Source organism: Raphanus sativus, chromosome 2 (assembly GCF_000801105.2).
Source record: "Raphanus sativus cultivar WK10039 chromosome 2, ASM80110v3, whole genome shotgun sequence".
Lineage (NCBI taxonomy): Eukaryota > Viridiplantae > Streptophyta > Magnoliopsida > Brassicales > Brassicaceae > Raphanus > Raphanus sativus.
The window spans coordinates 12,224,186-12,245,492 of NC_079512.1; the positions used below are offsets into that span (position 1 = coordinate 12,224,186).

A 21,307-nucleotide genomic window follows, 5' to 3' on the forward strand; every position below is an offset into this window, starting at 1 on the left:
TAAAATCATATATTTATTAAAAAATCAGAAAACTATATTTGAATTTAATTTTCGTATTTATAACCAATGAATATAAATTACAATTCTTTATTTAAACTAAAAATGCAAAAAATTATGAAGTAATTAGTATTTATATCAATTATATATTATGGAAAGTAAGAAATGGTTATTGATGTGTTCTTGAATATTCAATGGCAGTATAGAAAGTTAACATTCTAATTTGATTATGTTAATGAAACAATTATCAATTAGTGATTATAAATAGAGAGAACAAGATATAGTTTCTTCACCTTTTTAAAAAAAATAAAAAATAGCAAGCACAAAGGAAAAAAACTAACATACAACTTCTGTCGACAAAAAAAAGAGTGTCGTATCTAATCAAGAGTATAATAAACGTAAAAGAAAAACTAAAAAGCTAGAAACAGCTAGAAGAATGATCAAATTTGATGATTTAATTGATGATTTTGTATTGAAAAATGCCAAATGATCATTTTCAATGATTTTCATTAAAAACTAGAAAATGGTGACAGGGGTATTTAAATATACAATAATTAAATTGTAGTAGTTATTTTATATTTTAATGATATTTTGTAAAAAAATCTAAATTGTTTCAGATCATTAACAAGGTCTTAGTTTTTATTTTGAACAGGGTCTATATAAAGTTCGAGACGGCCCTGGATAAATCTTTCGTGAATTTTACTATACCAGCCAAACAGGAAGCCGTGGCATTGTGAAGCAGCTCTGATTTCTCTGATTCTTACGGTTACACTTTTGTAGGTTATGAAAACACTTTTTAGGTTCATTTAACCAAACAGTTCTACAAAGAATATTAATATAATTAGTGCTGTCAAATACTTATGCGGCAATGCGGATTTTGTGTTTCAAAATTGTACTCTCTGTACTCTAAACAAAACTTTAACCGTAAATAACACTGATTCTAAAAAGAAGAAAAGAAAATATGCATGTTTTTTTCACACTGAATTTTTTTTTGAACTTGGAAGGATACATCATAGGAATAGATTTTTGAGATATTAATCTGACGAGAAACATGTACTTTCATAGCCTAAATTTCATAGTCTAAAGCTAGCAAGAGCAGAAAGCTGATTCTAAAAACAAATTACCGTAGAATCAACTGATTTCAACTCTTCTCTCTCATAGAGAAGATCATCTGAACCCTTTGTTTTTACTCTTGTTCTTATGAAATTTTATTCATAATTTATGTCTTTGATTGCTTACATCATGATCGAGTAGTGATCTAGCTCGCCTAGAGTTTTTAGGGTGTTAAAACATGAGCTAAAGATAGATAAGCGATTCTCAATTGTTCTTCATTCATATTGTTCTTAATGCTTGCAGTAACTTGGTCACTTGATGTTAGATCCTAAGTTTAATCACCTAGCTAACCGCATAAGAGATAACTTGACATGTATCGAATGAGCTTAATATCTCTAATCAGCGAAAATAGATATTAGGGTAGTAAGTGAACTGATCGGACCTGATCTCTAAGGCTTGCAATCGATTCTCATGTCAACGACAGTTAGATGGTGAGATCGATCTGCAAATGGATCACCACCACAATAGTGGGGTGTTCCAGCTGAGTGATCGAGTTCTAGAAAGCACTGCATCGCGCTTGAATAATTGTTTGGCTCCAATTCAACACCCGATGAAACACCCTAGGCTAGCTTCTTGTTAAATTGAATCAATCTCTAGTTTACTTGTTTTCTACGTCACCTTTGAAATCAAAACCCAATTTTCTTCTTAGATTAATATTGAACTCATAAGAGTAAAGTGTAGACTGGTCCTCTGAAGTGAATCTAAAGTACTATAATCACAACTGTTAACTTGACAGTAGCAAGGATTCATTTTTAGTGCATCACTCCCCTGCAGATGCCGGCCCCGGGTTACCATGGGATGCCCCATCGGTATTAATTAAGCTTCATCCACCCCAACCGAGGAGGTGTCCATCCTATCATTATTTCAACGCTGCAACCCATATCAATATGTAGTTTGCAAAGGCAGGCAATTCTTCTGGTGCTGAAACCATCTTCACCAATTGAGAACTACCCGTTGCAAATGTAACGTGATACTGATGTAGATTTCTCATACATTCCATGGCTCAAATGAGTGCTTCTACTTCCGAATGTAATGGTGAGAGACTTGCTCCGTGTTCCTTGTCCCCCATAGAATCCTAAAAAACTTCAAAAGTACTATACCATCCTTGATTTGAAAAAAAAATGTATGCTCTTTCCATGATCCATCTGTAAAACACCAACGCTCTGGTATGGAAGGTAAACTTGACAGTTCCAACTCATTAGATTGGGCGACTCTCTGGGTGAGTAATGCATGAGCCTATGTCCAAGTTATTGATTCAGTTTCTGAGTTTGAGGATGTCACTAAAGATCTTGATGTTTCGTCTTTTCCAAATATACCATAATATCCAACCGATAATCTTCCATGGGCGGAGACACCCTCCAATATAAATGATACATGTTCCTATAAAGAGAGGAAGGGAAAATATATGGGTATGATTGAATCTTCGAGAGACTCCAAACTTGGATCGCCGGTGGACATTCAAAAAGAACATGATTAATTGTTTTTTCATTGGCTCCACATCTTGCACAATTACTATATTTCCTTGTAGTCTTATTGCCTGTAGATTTTTTCTTTACCGGTATACATCGTTATACTATTTTCCATAAAAAATGCTTGATCTTCGGTGGGATATCTTCCAAAAGTAAGCCTTTAAAGGGGTAACGGTGGGTCCGTATACTGGTACCATTTATTTGAATATATTCTTTCCACTTGATAACTAGATTTGATAGTGTATTTCCTATTATTCGTGAAATGACATCTATCTTTGTCAACCATATACATCATGCTCAAAGGTATACTCTATAATCTTTACGTCTTGTGGGTCTACCAAATGTCGAATAACCTGTAAATTTCATGTGCATGATGTTGTGTTGATGAGCGAATCCATTGTAAGATCAGAGTGGTGAATAAAAACATTTCTATTTTCTGGTTTTCGGCGAGTGGTAAGTACCCAATGATCATTCCATACTAATATAGATGATCATGTTCTCACTCTTTTGATTAGTTGTTTGCTAACCAGAGATCTAGCAAAGATAATATTATGTCATCCATATGAAGGAGAGTATGATCTAATCGATTCTAGGGGTGATTTGTTCCTAAAATATCGATATTTAAATACCCGTGACAAAACAATATATATATATATATTAAATTACACATAATCTTTCTAATTATATTTACAATTTAAGAGAATAATTAAATTAAATGCAAATAAAAACACAATCAAGATTTTAATATAGAACAAAAGTATTATGGTTGACTCGAAAAAATATTTGTTAACTAATATATCCAAATAATAACCAAATAGACCAGATATTATGTATACGAAATCATACATATAATTAAAATAACACACTATTATTAATGTAAATCATACATATTATTTACAATATAAATTACAAAATGATTTAAAATCAATATTTATATCTATGTATGAGCATGAAAAAATCACCTAATATATATACATATATTATGGTCGATTGAATATTCAAATTCAGTCTAATAAGTCGAGAACTACAAAGTATATGACAGTTAAAAAGATGACTTATATATACTTATTAAACATATTTGTTTTTTAATATATTTTTTAATAGTCGTGGGAATCCCAAACATTTTTAGGTCCAAAGATTAATTCCACAAAATTTATAGAAATTCAGGGTTTTTGCTATTCAAAACGTCTATGATTGGCCAATACTACTCGAACCTAGGGTGGAAATTCCAGGTAGAGCTCGTTTACTACTAGATCAAAACGACTTAGTTTTTTTATAATATGTAATTTAATTTTGAGATAAAAGTTATAACCTTTACCATCTGTTTTTTTTTGTCGGCACCATCTGTTTTCTTGGTTGTTCATCAATAATGGAGTAATGGAAAAACTTTAACAGAGAAGCAGGAAAAGGGGAATAAGAACATGAATCCAAAGTTTTCTTTTTGTTTGCTCTTTATAGACATCGTGTTTTGATTTTGGAGGGCCACAGTGCATGTGAAATCATTACATGAGCGCACATGACAAGTACGGCATTCTCATCCTCCTCGTAACTATTCACGGTGCTCTTCATACCGCTTATATATTATTAAGAAATAACACGAATACTTCCAACTTATTTACAAGACAATGTTATTGAAATAGTAAATAAACATAATCTTAACTATTTATTATTTTTTCCTAATTTAATAAATTGTTTCCTAAATCAATTCTAAACCAAAACTATTCCATATCAAAAAGCATTAAACATTATAGTCAATATATATTATACACGAAACTGATGATATAAAACAGTTTGCATTGTCCAAAAAAAACCAGTTTGCATTGATCCCACACTAAATCTTTTATTTAACCTGCTAAATAATAAACTTTACTCCACACCATAAATTAATCTCTCTTTTTTGGTGTAATATTTTCTTTCTTCCTCACCGATGACTGTTTTAACACGTACCAAACAAAAAAAATGTGTGTTGATTCAAATCAAAATTTTATTAAGTTACTCTCTCTCTCTACACGACAATTCAAATCAGAAACAATAAAATTTCATATTTTAACACACAAAATCATAGAGAATATTATTAGTCTAAATGATAACACAGAGAATTAAAGAGAATTAGGTGGTTCTCCACGAATTCGCGAATAAAAATAATTTTTAAAGTTTGATAAATATAAATTTTTGACATAATTTGATAAATATAATATTTATTATGTTTTGACACATTATAATATATTTCTATTTTTAAAATTTGAATATATAAAATTTATTATCTTTTTGACGCATTAATTTATGATTTTAATGAGACCATATATTTACATAGGACTTTCTAAAACATATTATTTTATTATATTATGATTTATGTCATATTTTAAAGTGGTCCTATTCAGAACCGAAAAATATATTAATTTATAGAGATTATTAATTTATCAAGTATTAATTTATAGAGGTTCTTATATTTTACACTTCAGAATATAAATTTTGATATTTAAGTTAAAATTTTAGTAATATAAAGTAAATAGTAAATATACGTATATATGATATCTTATGGCAATATTGCTTAAAGTTCTGAACAACATTATCCACGAGAAGATAGCTGTGAGACGAGAAGCGATCTTCGACGAGAAGAAGTAAAGCTTTGACGATCTCATTCTCATAGACCGATCAACCCATCAAAAGGAGAAGGTATCATCGAAAACTATACTAGAACCCGAGTAGGAATCTTAAAACCCCTAACCGCATACATGTAGCTATATTTATATCAGTTTATGCGTGATCTCAAATTGTTCGGGACTCTGTTTTTTGATTCAAAGCTTTCGTCATCTTTGTTTATATTTTTATCTAAGATAGCTTCACTTTCACGTTTGCTCTGTTTCGCTTGAAGATATCATCTTGCTCGCTTGATCTGTTTCGTATAAAATACATCGCTCTGTTCGTTTGATTTTGATTTGTTTACTTTGTTCAAACCGTACGTCCTTTATATATCATGCTCTGTTTTGTATATATATATATCTTGCCCTGTTCCGAATCAACTCGTCTAATAAGTGTTAATGCATAGCTCGTTTTGATCTGATCAGACTAGAAATCTCGCCCGATAGGAGCTAGATCATTCATATTTTTTTTCAAAGAAACCTGACCTGATCATCGATGCATTATCACTCATCCGCCTGTTTTGATCCGAACTGAATACTACTATGCTCGCTTGGTCTGTTTTGCATATCATCCTGTTAGCTCACTCTGTTTCACATATATATATATTACCTTGTTTGTTTCGATCAGTTCATCGATGTATTACGAGCTATCGTTTGTTTACTAAAAATCATCGCATTGCCTCGATCACGTTATTGTCTGATTTTTTTACATTACCTTATTGTCTGATTTTTTTTGGTATGAACTGAAAGTTTATATATATGTTATCGTATGATTATATCTAATGGGGGAAATATTTTTTTTCAGATGTTTAAATTGGCAAATCTCGACTTCCCTGCTTTGAAAAGCAATGGTGAAAATTACCTTGATTGGGCACTTGATGCAAGGATCATGCTACGATCAAAAGGACTTGGTGATATGATCATCAGTGACAATAAGTCCAGTGATAAAGATCGATACAGTGCTATTTATATAATACGCCATCATCTCCAAGAGAGTTTTAAAACTCAGAACAGAACCATGGAAAATCCATTGGACCTTTGGAACGCTTTACAGCGACGTTATGACCACCAGAAAATGGTGATGCTCCCAAGGGCTCAATATGACTGGAAACACTTGAGGTTCCAGGACTATAAAACAGTAGACGAGTACAACTCTGTCCTGTTTAAAATTGTTTCCATGATGGAGTTATGTGGTGAAAAAGTTACTGAGCTCGAGATGCTTAATAAGACTTTCTCTACGATGCATTCCAGTAACATGGTATTGCAACAGCAATACAGAGAAAGAAAGTTCATCACATACACTGAGTTGATCGAATGTCTCTTGTTGGTTGAAGCCAATAATGAACTGTTAATGAAAAACAGTGAGATGAAGCCTCCGGGAACGGCTCCGTTACCAGACATCTCTAAACTTGCTATAGAGCAAAAGAAAGAGAGTAACCTTGTCCACCATAATAACCAACCCTGCTCATTCCGTGGTAGAGGTAGGGGACGAGGTGGCATGTTTAACGCACACAGGCGAGGACGTGGTCGCGGGAACACACCAGGTTTCAGCCGTGGTCGTGGTCGTGGCCGTAGTGTGTCGTTTAAACCTCAGATCAAGACTGATATGTGCCATCGTTGTGGTATGGGGAACCATTGGGCAAAGAAGCCGTACTCCTAAGCACCTATGTGAACTTTATATCAAAGGTCTAACAGAGAAACCGGAAGCTCATATGGTTCGAGACTTAGGATATGAAGGAGATGATGACGAAGAGGACACATAATATGTCCAGAACAAAGAGGAAGGATTAAACCAAGATACCGAGATGGAGTTTCAAACTTCAGACATTCTGAAATAAGGAATTAAAATTCCATAGTTTTTTTTTATTTTTCCCCCGGTTTTGGTGTTTTCTTATTTTTTATGTTTGGTTTTGGTGTTAAACTTTATATTATGCATTAATAAATTTTTTTATTTATTTTATATATTCCTACGCCTAAAGAAAAAAAAAGAAAAAAAACAAACATAAAAATATATATAATCGTATAATAAACAAGAAAAAAATAAAATAATAAACCGATTATATACCAAAACAATTATTCTTCAAAATTATAAATATATATTAAGTATATACGAAAAAAAATATATATATACCATACATGAAAATTATTATTAATTATATGTATTGTTTTTGAAGAATGAAAAGTGGAATGGACTCATTTGTGGTAGACAGTGGTACCAGCCATACCATCCTGAGAGACAAACGATACTTCATAAATCTGATTAATAAAACAGCCGACATCACAACCATAGCTGGTACAGCTAACCTAATCGAAGGCTGCGGCCAAGCATGCATTTTATTGCCTAATGGTACACATCTAGAGATAGATGATGCATTGTACTCACCTAACTCTAATAGGAGCCTCTTAAGTTTCAAAGACATAAGACTTAATGGTTTTCATATTGAAACCAAGGGTGAAGGAAATAAAGAATTTTTCCAGATTTATAATATCACCCAAGACAATAAAAGAGTCCTTGAGACTATACCAGCATGTGGGACTGGATTTTACTATGTTAAGACTAGTCAGGTTGAGGCTAATGCCGTGATGCACAAAAAACTCAAAGAAGAGTTCACTCTTTGGCATGACAGGCTGGGTCACCCCGGTTCAGTGATGATGAGGAAAATCATAACAAATTCAAATGGCCACAATTGGAAAAATAAAAGAGTTATCCCTAAATACCTCACATGTGAAGCATGTTCACAAGGAAAATTAATCACTAGGCCATCACCAGCCAAAGTGAATAAGAAAATGATAAATTTTCTGGAAAGAATACAAGTTGATATTTGTGGACCGATACACCCACCCTGTGGGACTTTGAGATATTTTATGGTCTTAATTGATGCATCTACAAGATGGTCACACGTTTGTCTCTTATCAACTCGTAATCTAGCACTTGCGAGGTTGCTGGCTCAGATTATAAGACTTAGAGCACACTTTCCAGATTTTCCTTTAAAGACTATACGTCTTGACAATGCTAGTGAATTCACTTCCCAAGCTTTTAATGACTACTGTATGTCCATGGGGGTAAGTGTGGAACATTCCGTAGCACATGTCCATACTCAGAACGGTCTGGCTGAATCTTTTATAAAAAGAGCCCGACCACTCTTAATGAATACCAAACTCCCAATATCAGCTTGGGACATGCTGTGCTACATGCAGCCGAGTTAATTAGACTCAGGCCATCAAGTGAGCATAAATACTCGCCATCCCAACTAATTACGGGTCATGAGCCAGATATTTCCCATCTAAGAGTTTCTGGATGTGCAGTCCAAGTGCCTATAGCACCACCACAGAGAACAAAGATGGGACCTCAAAGGAGGATGGGAGTATATGTTGGATACGATTCCCCCACTATTATTAAATACCTAGAGCCAACAACTGGTAATTTGTTTAAGGCCAGGTTTGTGGATTGTCATTTTGATGAATCTAAGTATCCAGCATTAGGGGGATATTTTGGTAAGCTGGAAAAAGATATAAAATGGAATCAAACATCCTTAACATGGCAGGATCCTCGGACTAGAGATTGTGATCTAGAAGTCCAGAAAATAATACATTTGCAGGAACTAACTAATAAATTGCCAGATTCCTTTGCTGACCCAAATAGAGCAACCAAGTCATATATACCAGCTGCCAATGCACCGATAAGACTTGATGTCCATGAGGGACATAATCAAGCTGCTACTACGTCTAAACCACAGTTAAAACGTGGTAGACCATCAGGTTCCAAAGACAAAGAAGTTCGGAAAAGAAAAGGTGCAAAGAAATCCAAATCCTTTGAAACCCTAGACATGGAAAATGAAACTCATGTACCACCAAAAGAAACTTGGGACGCCAAGGATCAAGGTACTGAGGTCCCTGACAATAATGAGATCTCAATAAATTATGTCATGCCTGAAAGGAAATGGAACAGAAAACATGTCGACATGGATGATATATTTGCATACAATGTAGCACTTGAATTGATGGATAATGAGGATCTAGAACCCACATCTATATATGAATGCATGCAACGACCAGATTGGTTAAAATGGAAAGAAGCCATTAATGTGGAGTTAGAATCATTGAAAAAGAGAGGTGTATTTGGACTGATCATCCGGACGCCCCATGATATAAAACCAGTGGGATACAAATGGGTTTTTGTGAGAAAAAGAAATGAGAAAGGTGAAGTTGTGAGATACAAAGCACGACTTGTTGCACAAGGATTCTCACAAAGACCAGGAATAGATTATGAGGAAACTTATTCCCCTGTGGTGGATGCTACGACCTTGAGATTTTTAATAAGTCTGGCTATAAGAGAAGGTCTAGATATGCGGTTAATGGATGTTGTAACTGTCTACTTGTATGGTCCACTGGATAATGAGATATACATGAAAATTCCAGATGGTATTGAAATGAAAAACAAAGAGAGTTCTCGAGAACAACATTGTATCAAATTGAACAAGTCTCTTTATGGATTAAAGCAATCAGGTCAAATATGGTACAATAGACTATCTGAATATCTCCTGAAAGAAGGATACAAAAACGACCAGGTCTGCCCATGTATTTTCATAAAGAAGTTCAATAAGGGTTTTGTAATCATTGCAGTATATGTAGATGATTTAAATATCCTAGGAACATCTGGAGAAATTTCCTAAACTGTTGAATATCTCAAGAAATAATCCGAGATGAAAGATCTCGGAAAAACAAAGTTTTGTTTGGGTTTACAATTTGAGTATGTGAAAGATGGAATCTTTGTGCATCAAGAAACATATACAGAAAAGATACTCAAGAAATTTAATATGGACCAATCTCACCCATTAAACAGTCCCATGATTCTGAGAAGCCTTGGTCCGGACACGGATCCATTTGGTCCGAAGAAGTACGATGAAGAGATCCTTGGTCCAGAGGTGCCATATCTCAGTGCCATAGGAGCTTTGATGTATTTAGCTGGCCATACACGACCAGACATCAGTTTTGAAGTGAACTTACTATCTAGGTTCAGCTCATGTCCGACCCAAAGGCACTGGAATGGGATAAAACATGTACTTCGTTATTTACAAGGAACGAAGGATTTGGGTCTTATGTTTACTAACCAATCTAAGGAAGGTTTAGTTGGTTTTGCTGATGCAGGTTACCTATATGATCCACATTATGGTAGATCTCAGACTGGATATGTTTTTACACATGGAGGGACAGCAATATCTTGGCGGTCCATGAAACAGACCATGGCGGCTACTTCCTCAAATCATGCAGAAATATTGGCGATGCATGAGGCTAGTCGAGAGAGTGTATGGTTGAGATCCATGACACAACACATCAGTACCACTTGTGGTATAACCAAAGGAAAGGACCCACCTACCATCCTATACGAAGATAACACAGCCTGCATTGCTCAGCTTAAAGATGGATATATCAAAGGAGACCGGACGAAGCACATTCTTCCAAAGTTCTCTTTACCCACGAGCTCCAGAAGGCAGGAGAGGTCCAAGTGTTACAAGTCAGTTCAAGTGAGAATTCAGCCGATCTCTTTACCAAGTCCTTAGCCACATCAGTGTTCAAGAAGCTCGTGCACCAGATAGGCATGCGTCGACTGAAGGATCTTCGGTGATGCATTCATCAGGAGGAGTTCATGTGTTGTACTCTTTTTCCTTATCCACGGTTTTGTCCCACTAGGTTTTCCTGGAAAGGTTTTAATGAGGCAACATCAAAAGCATGAATGAACCCTGAACCGGATGTGTCGATCAAGGAGGAGTGTTATGTACCGATATGATCGACATAATCTGTTACGATACTTATTGTTGGGCCCGAATATGGCCCGGTAGCTGATCTCCAAATAATAAAAGATGGTAATGGGCCGGGACAGGCCCATCGCAGGGTCAATGCCTAAAAAGAGCCGGAGGCTGAAAGCTAAGGATTCTAACTAAGGAGGTCACGACGAAGCGGAAGCTCACGTCACAACAATAAGAAGCGCAGGACCCGGTCAAAGGGAAGCTGTTGCAAATTCCACCTCAAGCGGAGAGGATCTCGGAGACCAGTTGCAAACAACCTAAAGAAGTCCAAAGCTATAAAAAGAGAAGGTCGAAGACTAAGAAGGGGATCCGAACCTACTCAGATTTTACTTAGCATTCCTAAGATATAATCCTTTTTATCTTTGTAATCATCAAAAGAAACATCTTTGTAACCATCCCATTTTCTATTATATCAATACAAATCGAAGTTCATTCATCAAGTTCTTACGGGATTCAGCCCGCGATAATCTTTCCCTAACCTTTCTTAAACATAAACCTGATCTAAAATCTAGGTGTGAGTTTTACCCCTCACAATTGGCGCCGTCTGTGGGGAAGAAACAATCGAATCCCTTACTCTAACTCGAGGATGAACCCTACCGATCAGACAACAACCCCGTCTGACCTTAACCTCCCGATTCAGAGCGATGGCTCACCGAATGACGGAGGCTCTAGTCTCGTAGTCACAGAGCCTCAACATGGCGACCACCGATCTGGGCAACAGCTTCCGGTTGATGCTCGAACGAGCCAAACTACAACCGGAGTTACTAACCCGAGGTCATTAGGTGGAAACACCTCCGAGCTCCCGGTTACCGAGAATCCTCAGCAGCAAGCCATTCCGAATCAAACGGAGGCTCAGCTCTCTGAGATCCGCCAGATGATGATACAATTAGTAGACCGAGATCAGGAAAGTGAGCGCACGATGCATCAGCTGGCTGTACGTCAACAACGATTCGAAGAGATAACTAGATCTCTAAACGCAACAACCCAACCACCGCAACGTCAAGCTCCGGGGGTCATCTTCCATGATCGATTAACCGATCCCTCTTTTCCCCGAGCACGTTTAAACTTTTCCCCTGATAGCACTGCCCCTGAAGGACGCGGATCTGCTTTCCAGACACCTCATACTGGAACAGTTCCCGTATTCAATCCACCTAATGCCAGTGCTATGGGAAGTAACGTAGCGACAACCAGCTCCACACCCGGCCAGGTCACTGACAGAAGTAATCGTTTACCTCCTCCGCCACCTGATCCTAGGTCCGGAGCAGGAATATCCTTCCCATCTGGAGGCAGAGCGTCAGCTTCGGTTTATCAAACTAGAAGCTCGGTCCCAAATGAGGACGGTTATCAAAGGATAAACTCCGATAACCCAAGAAATGTCGAGCGACTTAGCCCACTAACCGCATGGGAAGATGAGCCAACTCGATTCCGTCAGGAACATACTCATCGGGTACCTGCGAACGATCCAAATATCCTTCCGTTTGAAGGACCTGAAGCTATCCGTAGATATATGGAGAGAACTCACGCGGCTCTCCAGAAATTGGGAGCTCAAGTCCATAAAGCTACGAGTTCAGCTCCCGAAATCGATAGCTTAATCGAAGAAACCCGTGGAACTCCATTCACGGACAGAATTGCCGGCTCTCACATAAGAGATACCCGAAAAATCAGAATTCCTGAGTATGATGGGACCTCCGACCCAAAGGCCTATTTGAGAGCTTTCCGATTGGCAATTGTTAAAGCTCATTTCACTCAGGAAGAATGTGAAGCAGGTTACTGTAGAACATTCGCCGAAAATTTGGTCGGAACAGCCCTTGAGTGGTTCTCCGGCCTCGAGCCAGCCTCGATAGACAACTTTGATCAATTAACCAACGCCTTTATGAAGCAATACTCAACCCATATCCGGAAGCAAGCTTCCGAGGCCGACCTTTGGAAGGTCAGCCAAGGAATGGGAGATTCATTACGAGTCTACATTGAGAAATTCAGGGCAATAAGAACTAAGCTTTCGAATCCTAACGACCTAGTCGCCATCGAGGCCCTTAGGAGAGGTCTGTTCTATAGGTCGAAATTCTGGTCAGAGTTAACACTCAACGCTCCTCCAACTATCGATGACGCTCTTCATAGAGCCACCAAGTATATTACTTTGGAGGAGGAAACATCTGCACTGGATAAACTCCACAAGAAACCACAGAATCATGCGAAAGGTGACTCCTCCGAGACTAAGGGACCTCATAAAAAGGGTAACCCCCGAAATAATCAAACTCAGGGAGAACATTCCTACGCAATCGAGGAAGACAAGGAAGAGAAACCTATTGCAGCTGCAAACAAAACTCCCTGGTCAAAAGGCTTCGATAAAGGCAAACATTGCTCTTATCACGATCGCGAAGGACACTCAACCGAAGAATGTTGGGACCTCCAACGCCAGCTGGCAGCTAAATTCGCAGCCGGAGAAATAAAGGGCGTGGATCTTAAAAAGCCGCCACCTTATCAGAAAAGAGGTTCCAGGGACATTTCCCCGAAACGCGAGAGGTCACCTGAGAAGGAAACCGATTCGCCACCTCCAGTTCCCAAAAAAAGAGTCGACATGATTCTTGGGAAATTCCCCCAAGGAAAAAGTTTACAAGTCGAAGCTCTCTTGAGCAAACCCTCCCATCAATCGAACCCCGACTCGAGGGTGGACTGTATCCTTGGAGGATCAGACATATGTCAAGACTCCGTCAATTCCATTAAGAATCACGTGCGGAAGGCTGTGTCTAACACTGGACCTAAGCCTTCTAATCCTGAATCCAACACTAAGATTTCTTTCTGGGAAAGCGAGACCTCAAACCTTGACAGACCTCACGATGATGCGTTGATCGTCACCCTGAACATCGCAGGATACGAGGTTCCTAAGCTCATGATAGACACAGGAAGCTCTGTCGACCTCATTTTCTATAACACCCTAAAAGGGATGGAAATAGACGACTACGAAATTATTGGCCAAAAAGCTAATCTCGTAGGCTTCTCCGGAGAAACAGCTACCTCATTGGGAACAATCAAGCTCCCATTCATAGCTGGCGGAATAATGAAAATGACCAACTTAGTAGTCATCGATAGACCTTCCCCGTTCCACGCGATTTTGGGAAGACCTTGGATCCACAAAATGAAGGCAGTAGCCTCAACGTACCATCAGTGCGTAAAATTTCCAACACCCGAAGGGATAGCTACCATACACGGTAGCCAGAAGATATCCAGGATCTGCTACTTGGGAGGATTCGAAATCCTCAAAACATCCCCCCAATAGCAATTACAGATCCAGGAAGGTCGCGAGATGCAACAAAATATTCGAGGTCCCCCCAGGAACCTAACCGAAAAAATTTGCATCGACGACTCAAATCCTGAAAGAAAGGTGAGCATCGGGTCCGAGCTACCTCTTGAGACAAAAAAGGAGCTCATCGATTTTTTGAAAAGCAATGTCAAAACCTTTGCGTGGTCCACCAACGACATGAAAGGAATAAATCCGAACGTCACCACCCATAAGCTAAAAGTTGACCCTACTTTCAAACCAATCAAACAGAAGCGTCGTAAGCTAGGTCTCGAAAAGGCTCAAGCTGTTAACGACGAAGTTGACCGACTTACGAAAGCTGGGTCCATTCGAGAGGTACATTACCCCGACTGGTTAGCTAACCCAGTAGTGGTAAAGAAGAAAAACGGGAAGTGGAGAATCTGCGTAGATTTCACAGACCTAAACAAAGCTTGCCCTAAAGACAGCTTCCCGTTACCTCACATCGACCGCCTAGTTGAAGCAACAGCTGGCCATCGACTCCTATCCTTCATGGATGCCTTCTCAGGATATAACCAAATCATGATGGATCCTGAGGACCAAGAGAAAACTGCATTCATAACCGAACGAGGAACCTATTGTTATAAGGTTATGCCATTCGGATTAAAGAACGCAGGAGCTACCTATCAAAGGCTAGTAAATAAGATGTTTGCTGGACAACTTGGAAAAACCATGGAGGTCTATATCGACGACATGCTAGTCAAATCCTCAGCCGGGGAAGATCATATCTCCCATTTAAGGGAATGCTTCGATATCTTGAACAAGTACGATATGAAGCTCAATCCCACTAAATGTACTTTCGGGGTACCCTCAGGCGAGTTCCTAGGCTATCTCGTAACCGAAAGAGGCATTGAAGCCAACCCGCAGCAGATAGCAACCTTCCTAGAAATGCCGTCACCTAAGACGACCAGGGAGGTGCAGAGACTGACTGGACGAATCGCGGCGTTGAATCGATTCATATCCAAGTCTACCGATAAATGTCTCCCATTTTACAAGCTTCTAAGAAATAATAAGAAGTTCGTATGGGACGAGAAATGTGAAGAAGCCTTCAAGCAATTGAAAGCTTACCTCTCCGAACCTCCGATCCTATCTAAACCAGTAGTAGGAGAGCCATTGTACCTATATCTCGCTGTATCTACTGCTGCAGTCAGCGGCGTTCTAGTACGGGAGGAACAAAACGAACAAAGACCTGTCTATTACACCAGTAAAAGTTTGATAGATGCCGAAACCAGGTACCCTGCGATGGAAAAACTAGCTCTAGCAGTCGTAACAGCTGCCAGAAAATTGCGACCTTACTTCCAATCGCATTCGATCGTTGTAATGACCTCACAACCATTACGAATGATCTTGCACAGCCCCAGCCAGTCAGGGCGATTGGCTAAATGGGCCATAGAACTCAGCGAATATGATATTGAGTATAGACCTCGAGCAGCAGCGAAAGCTCAGGTCCTCGCTGACTTTATCATCGAATTGACATCCGAGCAGTTAGACTCCGAAATGGAATCTCCGAAGTGGAGCCTATACGTCGACGGAGCCTCATCAAAACAGGGCTCCGGTATCGGTCTAAGGCTAACTTCTTCAGCAGGAGAAACCATCGAGCAGTCATATAGGCTCGGATTCAGCGCCTCAAACAACGAAGCTGAATATGAAGCACTAATCGCAGGGTTGAAGCTAGCCCTAAGCCTCGGAATCCGAGAGCTAAACGCTTATAGTGATTCACAGCTAGTAGCTAGCCAGTTTCACGGAGAATATGAAACGAGGGACGAAAGAATGGGGGCATATCTCGAAGTCGTCCAGAACCTCACTAGGCAGTTCGACAAATTCGAGCTAACGAGAATCCCACGAGGTGAGAACTCCTCAGCAGATGCATTGGCTGCTTTAGCTTCCACATCAGACCTCCTCGTAAAACGAATCATACCCGTAGAAGGAATCGAGAAACCAAGCATCGACATAGCTACTAAAGCTGAAAAAGAGAGCAAACTAAAAGCGCAGCCCGAAGGTACCTGCCCTGAAGCGGTAGCTACCCAGGTTTTCACAACATTTTGGTTTCCAAAAACCAGAATATGCAGCGCAAAAAAGCATACCTCCGGGAACATAATCCAAGTCACGGAAGATATTCCTCGAAATTCAGACTCCTTAGAGCCTGATCTCGAGAATACCCCCGGGGGCACCAACTCAGACCCAGTCATCTGCAGAGTTAAAACCAGAAGCCGTACAGCTCTCCAAAATTCATCTGGAGGTATTCCTCGGAATTCAGACTCCCTGGAGTCCAATCCTACCAATACCTCCGGGGGCACCACGACACCAGGTCCCGAACAGGAACCTCCCTCGTCTCTTCATAACAAAGTTGTAGGAAGAGAGGATTGGAGAATTCCAATCACGCAATACATCCTGGAGGGAAAGACTCCACCCAATAAATGGGAGGCTCGAAAGCTCAAAGCATTAAGCGCGAGATATTGCGTAACTGAATCTGTCCTCCTCAAACGAAGCATTTCCGGACCTTACCTAAAATGCGTCCATGGCCTCGTTGCTATGAGACTCATGAAGGAAATGCACGACGGTTCTTGCGGAAACCACTCTGGAGGAAGAGCTTTAGCCATCAGAATCAAAAGACAAGGATATTTCTGGCCTACCATTATTGCAGATTGTGAGGCCTATTCCTCTTCATGCGACAAATGCCAGAGGCATGCACCGATTATACACCAACCTGCGGAGAAGCTGTCTAACATATCCGCCCCTTACCCATTTATGAGATGGTCCATGGATATCATGGGGCCACTAGTACCATCAGGAAGTGGAAAGAAGAAGCTACGCTTCCTCTTAGTCTTAACGGACTACTTCACAAAATGGATAGAGGCTGAAGCTTTCCAGAAGGTAACCAGGGTCGAGGTCGAGCAATTTGTATGGAAAGATATTGTGTAGACACGGCGTCCCGTACGAAATCGTAACTGACAATGGAGGACAATTCATATCCCACGATTTCAAAATATTTTGTGACAAGTGGAATATTCGCCTGACCTTCTCATCACCTCGCCGACCTCAAGGTAACGGACAGGCGGAGGCTGCTAATAAATCAGTATTAGCAAACCTCAAGAAGCGCCTCGGAACCCAGAAGGAACTCTGGTCAGAGAAGTTACTTGAAGTACTTTGGGCATGTCGGACCACCCCACGAAAAGCTACAGAAGAAACTCCTTTCTCCTTAGCATATGGGATGGAAGCCGTCGTTCCGGCTGAAACCATTGCTGGTAGCCTCCGCCGGGAATTCTGTACATCCAATCCCGCAGCTAATGATCAGCTCCTAACTGACAGCCTCGATCTAATCGAGGAAAGACGGGACCGAGCTTTGATTCGCATTCAGAACTATCAGCAAGCAATGGCACGGCAGTACAATTCCAAAGTCAGGCTCCGGCAGTTTGCTGTAGGTGACCTAGTACTTAGGAAAGTTTTCGAAGGAACCAAAGAGCCAAATGCTGGGAAGTTAGGAACTAACTGGGAAGGTCCCTATCAGATCATCCATGTAGTACGACCTGGCGTTTACAAGCTCCGAAAGGTGCGAACCGGGGTACCTGAAATCAGATCGTGGAACGCCACGAATCTTAAGAGATATTATCATTAGGTACCTAAAATTCCCGAACTACGTTAGGCTTGATCCCTTGACTGGGTACGTAGGCAACTCCGTCATGAGTGCAGCCCCAACCTCATTTCAAACACTTCGTTCACTACAATCAAAGGGGGCATATGTCTGATTAAAATCACATAGCCCGTGCAGCAAGTGTATGATCATCGTAATACAACAATTGTATGATTACTATGATACCACGTATCCAATTATCAATAAAGAAATTATTCTCGATATCTCAATTCTTTAACAAAACAGGTCCCTGCAAACATGGACCTAGGGTCCTAAAAACCCTTCGGTGTAGCTCAGGTCTCTACAAACCTGGACCTAAGGTCTTAAAATCCTTAACAATCTCTAAAGGTCTTAAAATCCTTCAAGCAATATCAGGTCTCGACGAACCTGGACCTAAGGTCTTAAAATCCTTACAAGTCTCTAAGGTCTTAAAATCCTTACCAAATCTCTAAGGTCTTAAAATCCTTACCAAATCTCTAAGGTCTTAAAATCCTTACCAAATCTCCAAGGTCTTAAAATCCTTACCAAATCCCCAAGGTCTTAAAATCCTTATCAAATCTTCGAGGTCTTAAAATCCTCACCAAACCTCAGAAGGTCTTAAAATCCTAAGCAAATCTCAACGGGTCTTAAAATCCCACAAGCAAACTCAGGTTCCCAGGAACCCCCACCTAAGGTGTCCAGATTAAACTTAGGTTCCTAAAAACCCTAAGCTAATCCAGTACTCCAAGATTTCCTCTTAAGGAACTAAAAACGAAAAGTCCTCTAGTCTCCAGACTTATTATAAATTTGATTATGATCAAGTTGTCATATTTCACGATTAAAGCCAAAAACTCAAAATGAAACGAAAACCAAGTTTGAAATTAAAACAAGGGTTTAAAAGCCTCCCAGGCTAACAAAGATTCGAAGTGCAAACAGATAAAGGTTTAAAAGCCTCCTCAGGCTATAAGTCTTGGAACAAATGAAACAAAGCCCATCGGGCAGAAATCTTAGAAAACATGAAAGAGCCTCAGCTCTTAAACTTCTTTGTCATCCGAGCTCTTCTCAGCTCCCTTACCAGCTGGATCTTCCTCCTCAGGAACCTCCTCCTCCATCTCTTTGTCGCTACCTCCAGAGGCGGCTTTCGACTGGGGCTGAGTAAGAACCCACCAATCCCAAATTAGAGCCAAACTCTCCAGAAAAGGAGAGATTAAACATATTAACCTCAAAAGTACCTGAGCTCTCAGAGAGCTGGGGAAGAGGAAGCTTGCCGATCGAGAAGTCCGAGACCTGAGCTTTCTCGTATGCTGCAACAGCTTCCCGGCATTATGGCCACCAAGTGATCGTACTCGTCTTGAGCACTCTTAATCTCGCCATCCAGCATGTCTTTCAGCAGCTCGGGTGTTGGCTTGAATCTCTTGAGCGTGAACCAGGGAGGTCGACTTCGTCCTTCTTCTTGGAGAACTTCTCCTTAACAACAAGCAGAATCTTGTTGTAGCTTCGGCTAACTCCTTCTTTCCTCTCCGGACGGCTAGCCTGACCTCAGCTTCCTTGTTCTTCTGGCTGTTCTGGGATGTGGAAATCAGTTCCTTAACTTGATACTCGGCTATCTTCCGAGCAGCATCCCAACTCCCCAAATCTTCCTATTTTTCACCTGGAGGTCAATCAGCTGGCTCTCAATCGCCCCTTGCTGAGCATCACACCTATAGAGCCAAGTCTCTTCACTCGGCTTGAAGATCCGAGATCAGGGCTCGAGTCTGGTTGAGCTCAGTCTTGTTGGCCTTGACTAATTCAGTGACCTGGGCTAATTCCTCGACACTAGGGGCATTGTGTACAGCGTCCTCAAACTTGAACTGAGCTCTGTTGATAGCACCAGCCAGCTGCAGAAAACGAAAAACGATTTAGCAAAATCTTCCAAAGAAAAAAGCTGAAAAAATGAAATAAACTTCATACCTGACCCATGTGATGAGCAATATCGACGTACTCATCCTTGTGCGTGAGATTAGAGATAGAGGGGAGGGAACACCCGGGACTCTTCATGTGCCTCATCAGAGTAGCCAAACCCCACGGATCGTCCAAAACCGATCCAGGCTTCGAATGAGCAAAGTTCCAGCCAACAGTTCCTCCTCTAGAGGAGGAGGAGGAAGACCTCGAAGGTCTGTCAACCTGGTCAGTTCGGGACCTCTTGTTTCTCGGAGGCTCAAACTCCGGAGGATCCCTCACTATTTGAGGATCAGCCTCAGACATCGGGACCTCGGAGGGAAGGCCGACTTCCTGAACCTTAGGCTCCGAAGAGCCAACACCTTTAGCAGGAGCAGAACCTCCTTCATCAAGAGCCTCCTTCACAGAGTCAAGGAAGGATCCTCCCTGGTTCTTGTCACTCCCTCTAGAGGAGCTGGCAGCCTTGGTTGATCTACCCCTGGAACGGAAGGAAGGTTGAATTGGCATCTTCTGTGATTGAGTCTTCGAGGAAGTACTTGCTCCAGAGGAAACTTCGAAAACGGAATCACCTTCAGAAACTAAGACATGAAAAAGATTCATCAATCGCGTGAGACAAATTCAGGCAGTAAAAATCATGAATTAAGAATAAAAGGTTACCTTCTAAACCAGCAACCGTCACTGAATCAGGGAAGGACGCCTGGTATCGCTCAGGAAACCTAGATGATCCGACTCTTGAAGTGGTATAAGCCCCCCAAGTGTTAGGACTATGCTGTAGCTTCCTGTAGAGAGCTCTAGTGAGTTTGCTGGATAACTTGACGGGATCTTTGATTCCTGCAAAAGGAGTCAAAAGACAATTAAGCGTAACATGACAAACAAAGATAAACATGTGAGCATATCCCTAAAATCCTAACCAGAAATATCAGACCACGAGTTCCTGAGGTCACGGCCTACAGGAACCGTCGAAGGATCAATCTTGACATAAAAATACTTCCTACGCCAGTCATCATCACTGGCCGAGAACTTGAAACGCTAGCCCTGGACGACAGGGGAGATAGTAGGTACCGCTCCCGCCATCCTTGGAGGTGCTCTCCTTTATCGAGAAGGAGACTCATTAACTCAGATAGCCCAACGATAACTCCTTCTTCCTTGGCTCTAGTGATGAACCGTTTATCACTCGGATGATGCCCCGACGGGCAAAGTTGAGGAAGAGCTAGCTGGTGTAATGGATCTAAGAGATCCAGTAAAAGGGTAGGAAGAGGAAATCTAGGGTGGGACTTGGAGATATAATTTTCATGAACGCAGAACCAACCCTCCGGAGCGGTCCGGGTCTCGGCGTTCTCGTTTTGCAGCACAGCTCTTAACAAGATCAGTCTTGCCGTGAGCTTGAACGGCAAGGTTGACAACGTCCTGACCCT

The 21,307-nt window shown here is 40.5% G+C and overlaps 3 protein-coding genes across 3 annotated transcripts; all 3 read left to right on the forward strand.

Annotated features, from left to right (window-relative positions):
- The first annotated feature begins 5,132 nt into the window (after positions 1-5,132).
- Positions 5,133-7,140, forward strand: LOC108820006 (uncharacterized). The gene is made up of 2 exons (XM_056994496.1): positions 5,133-5,255; positions 6,027-7,140. The coding sequence occupies exon 2, from the start codon at positions 6,027-6,029 to the stop codon at positions 6,879-6,881; it is 855 nt and encodes a 284-aa protein (XP_056850476.1). The 5' UTR covers positions 5,133-5,255; the 3' UTR covers positions 6,882-7,140.
- A 2,928-nt stretch (positions 7,141-10,068) lies between these two features.
- Positions 10,069-10,782, forward strand: LOC130508536 (secreted RxLR effector protein 161-like). The gene has a single exon (XM_057004097.1). The coding sequence runs from the start codon at positions 10,069-10,071 to the stop codon at positions 10,780-10,782; it is 714 nt and encodes a 237-aa protein (XP_056860077.1).
- Positions 10,783-13,843: 3,061 nt separating this feature from the next.
- Positions 13,844-18,062, forward strand: LOC130499660 (uncharacterized; the record flags this gene model as incomplete). The annotated part of the gene is given in 7 exon segments (XM_056993956.1): positions 13,844-14,008; positions 14,441-14,679; positions 14,773-15,170; positions 15,297-15,828; positions 16,078-17,253; positions 17,255-17,394; positions 17,557-18,062. Coding segments are annotated over 7 exon segments (3,054 nt in total), but the record flags the coding sequence as incomplete, so codon positions are not given.
- Between the last annotated feature and the right edge of the window lie 3,245 nt (positions 18,063-21,307).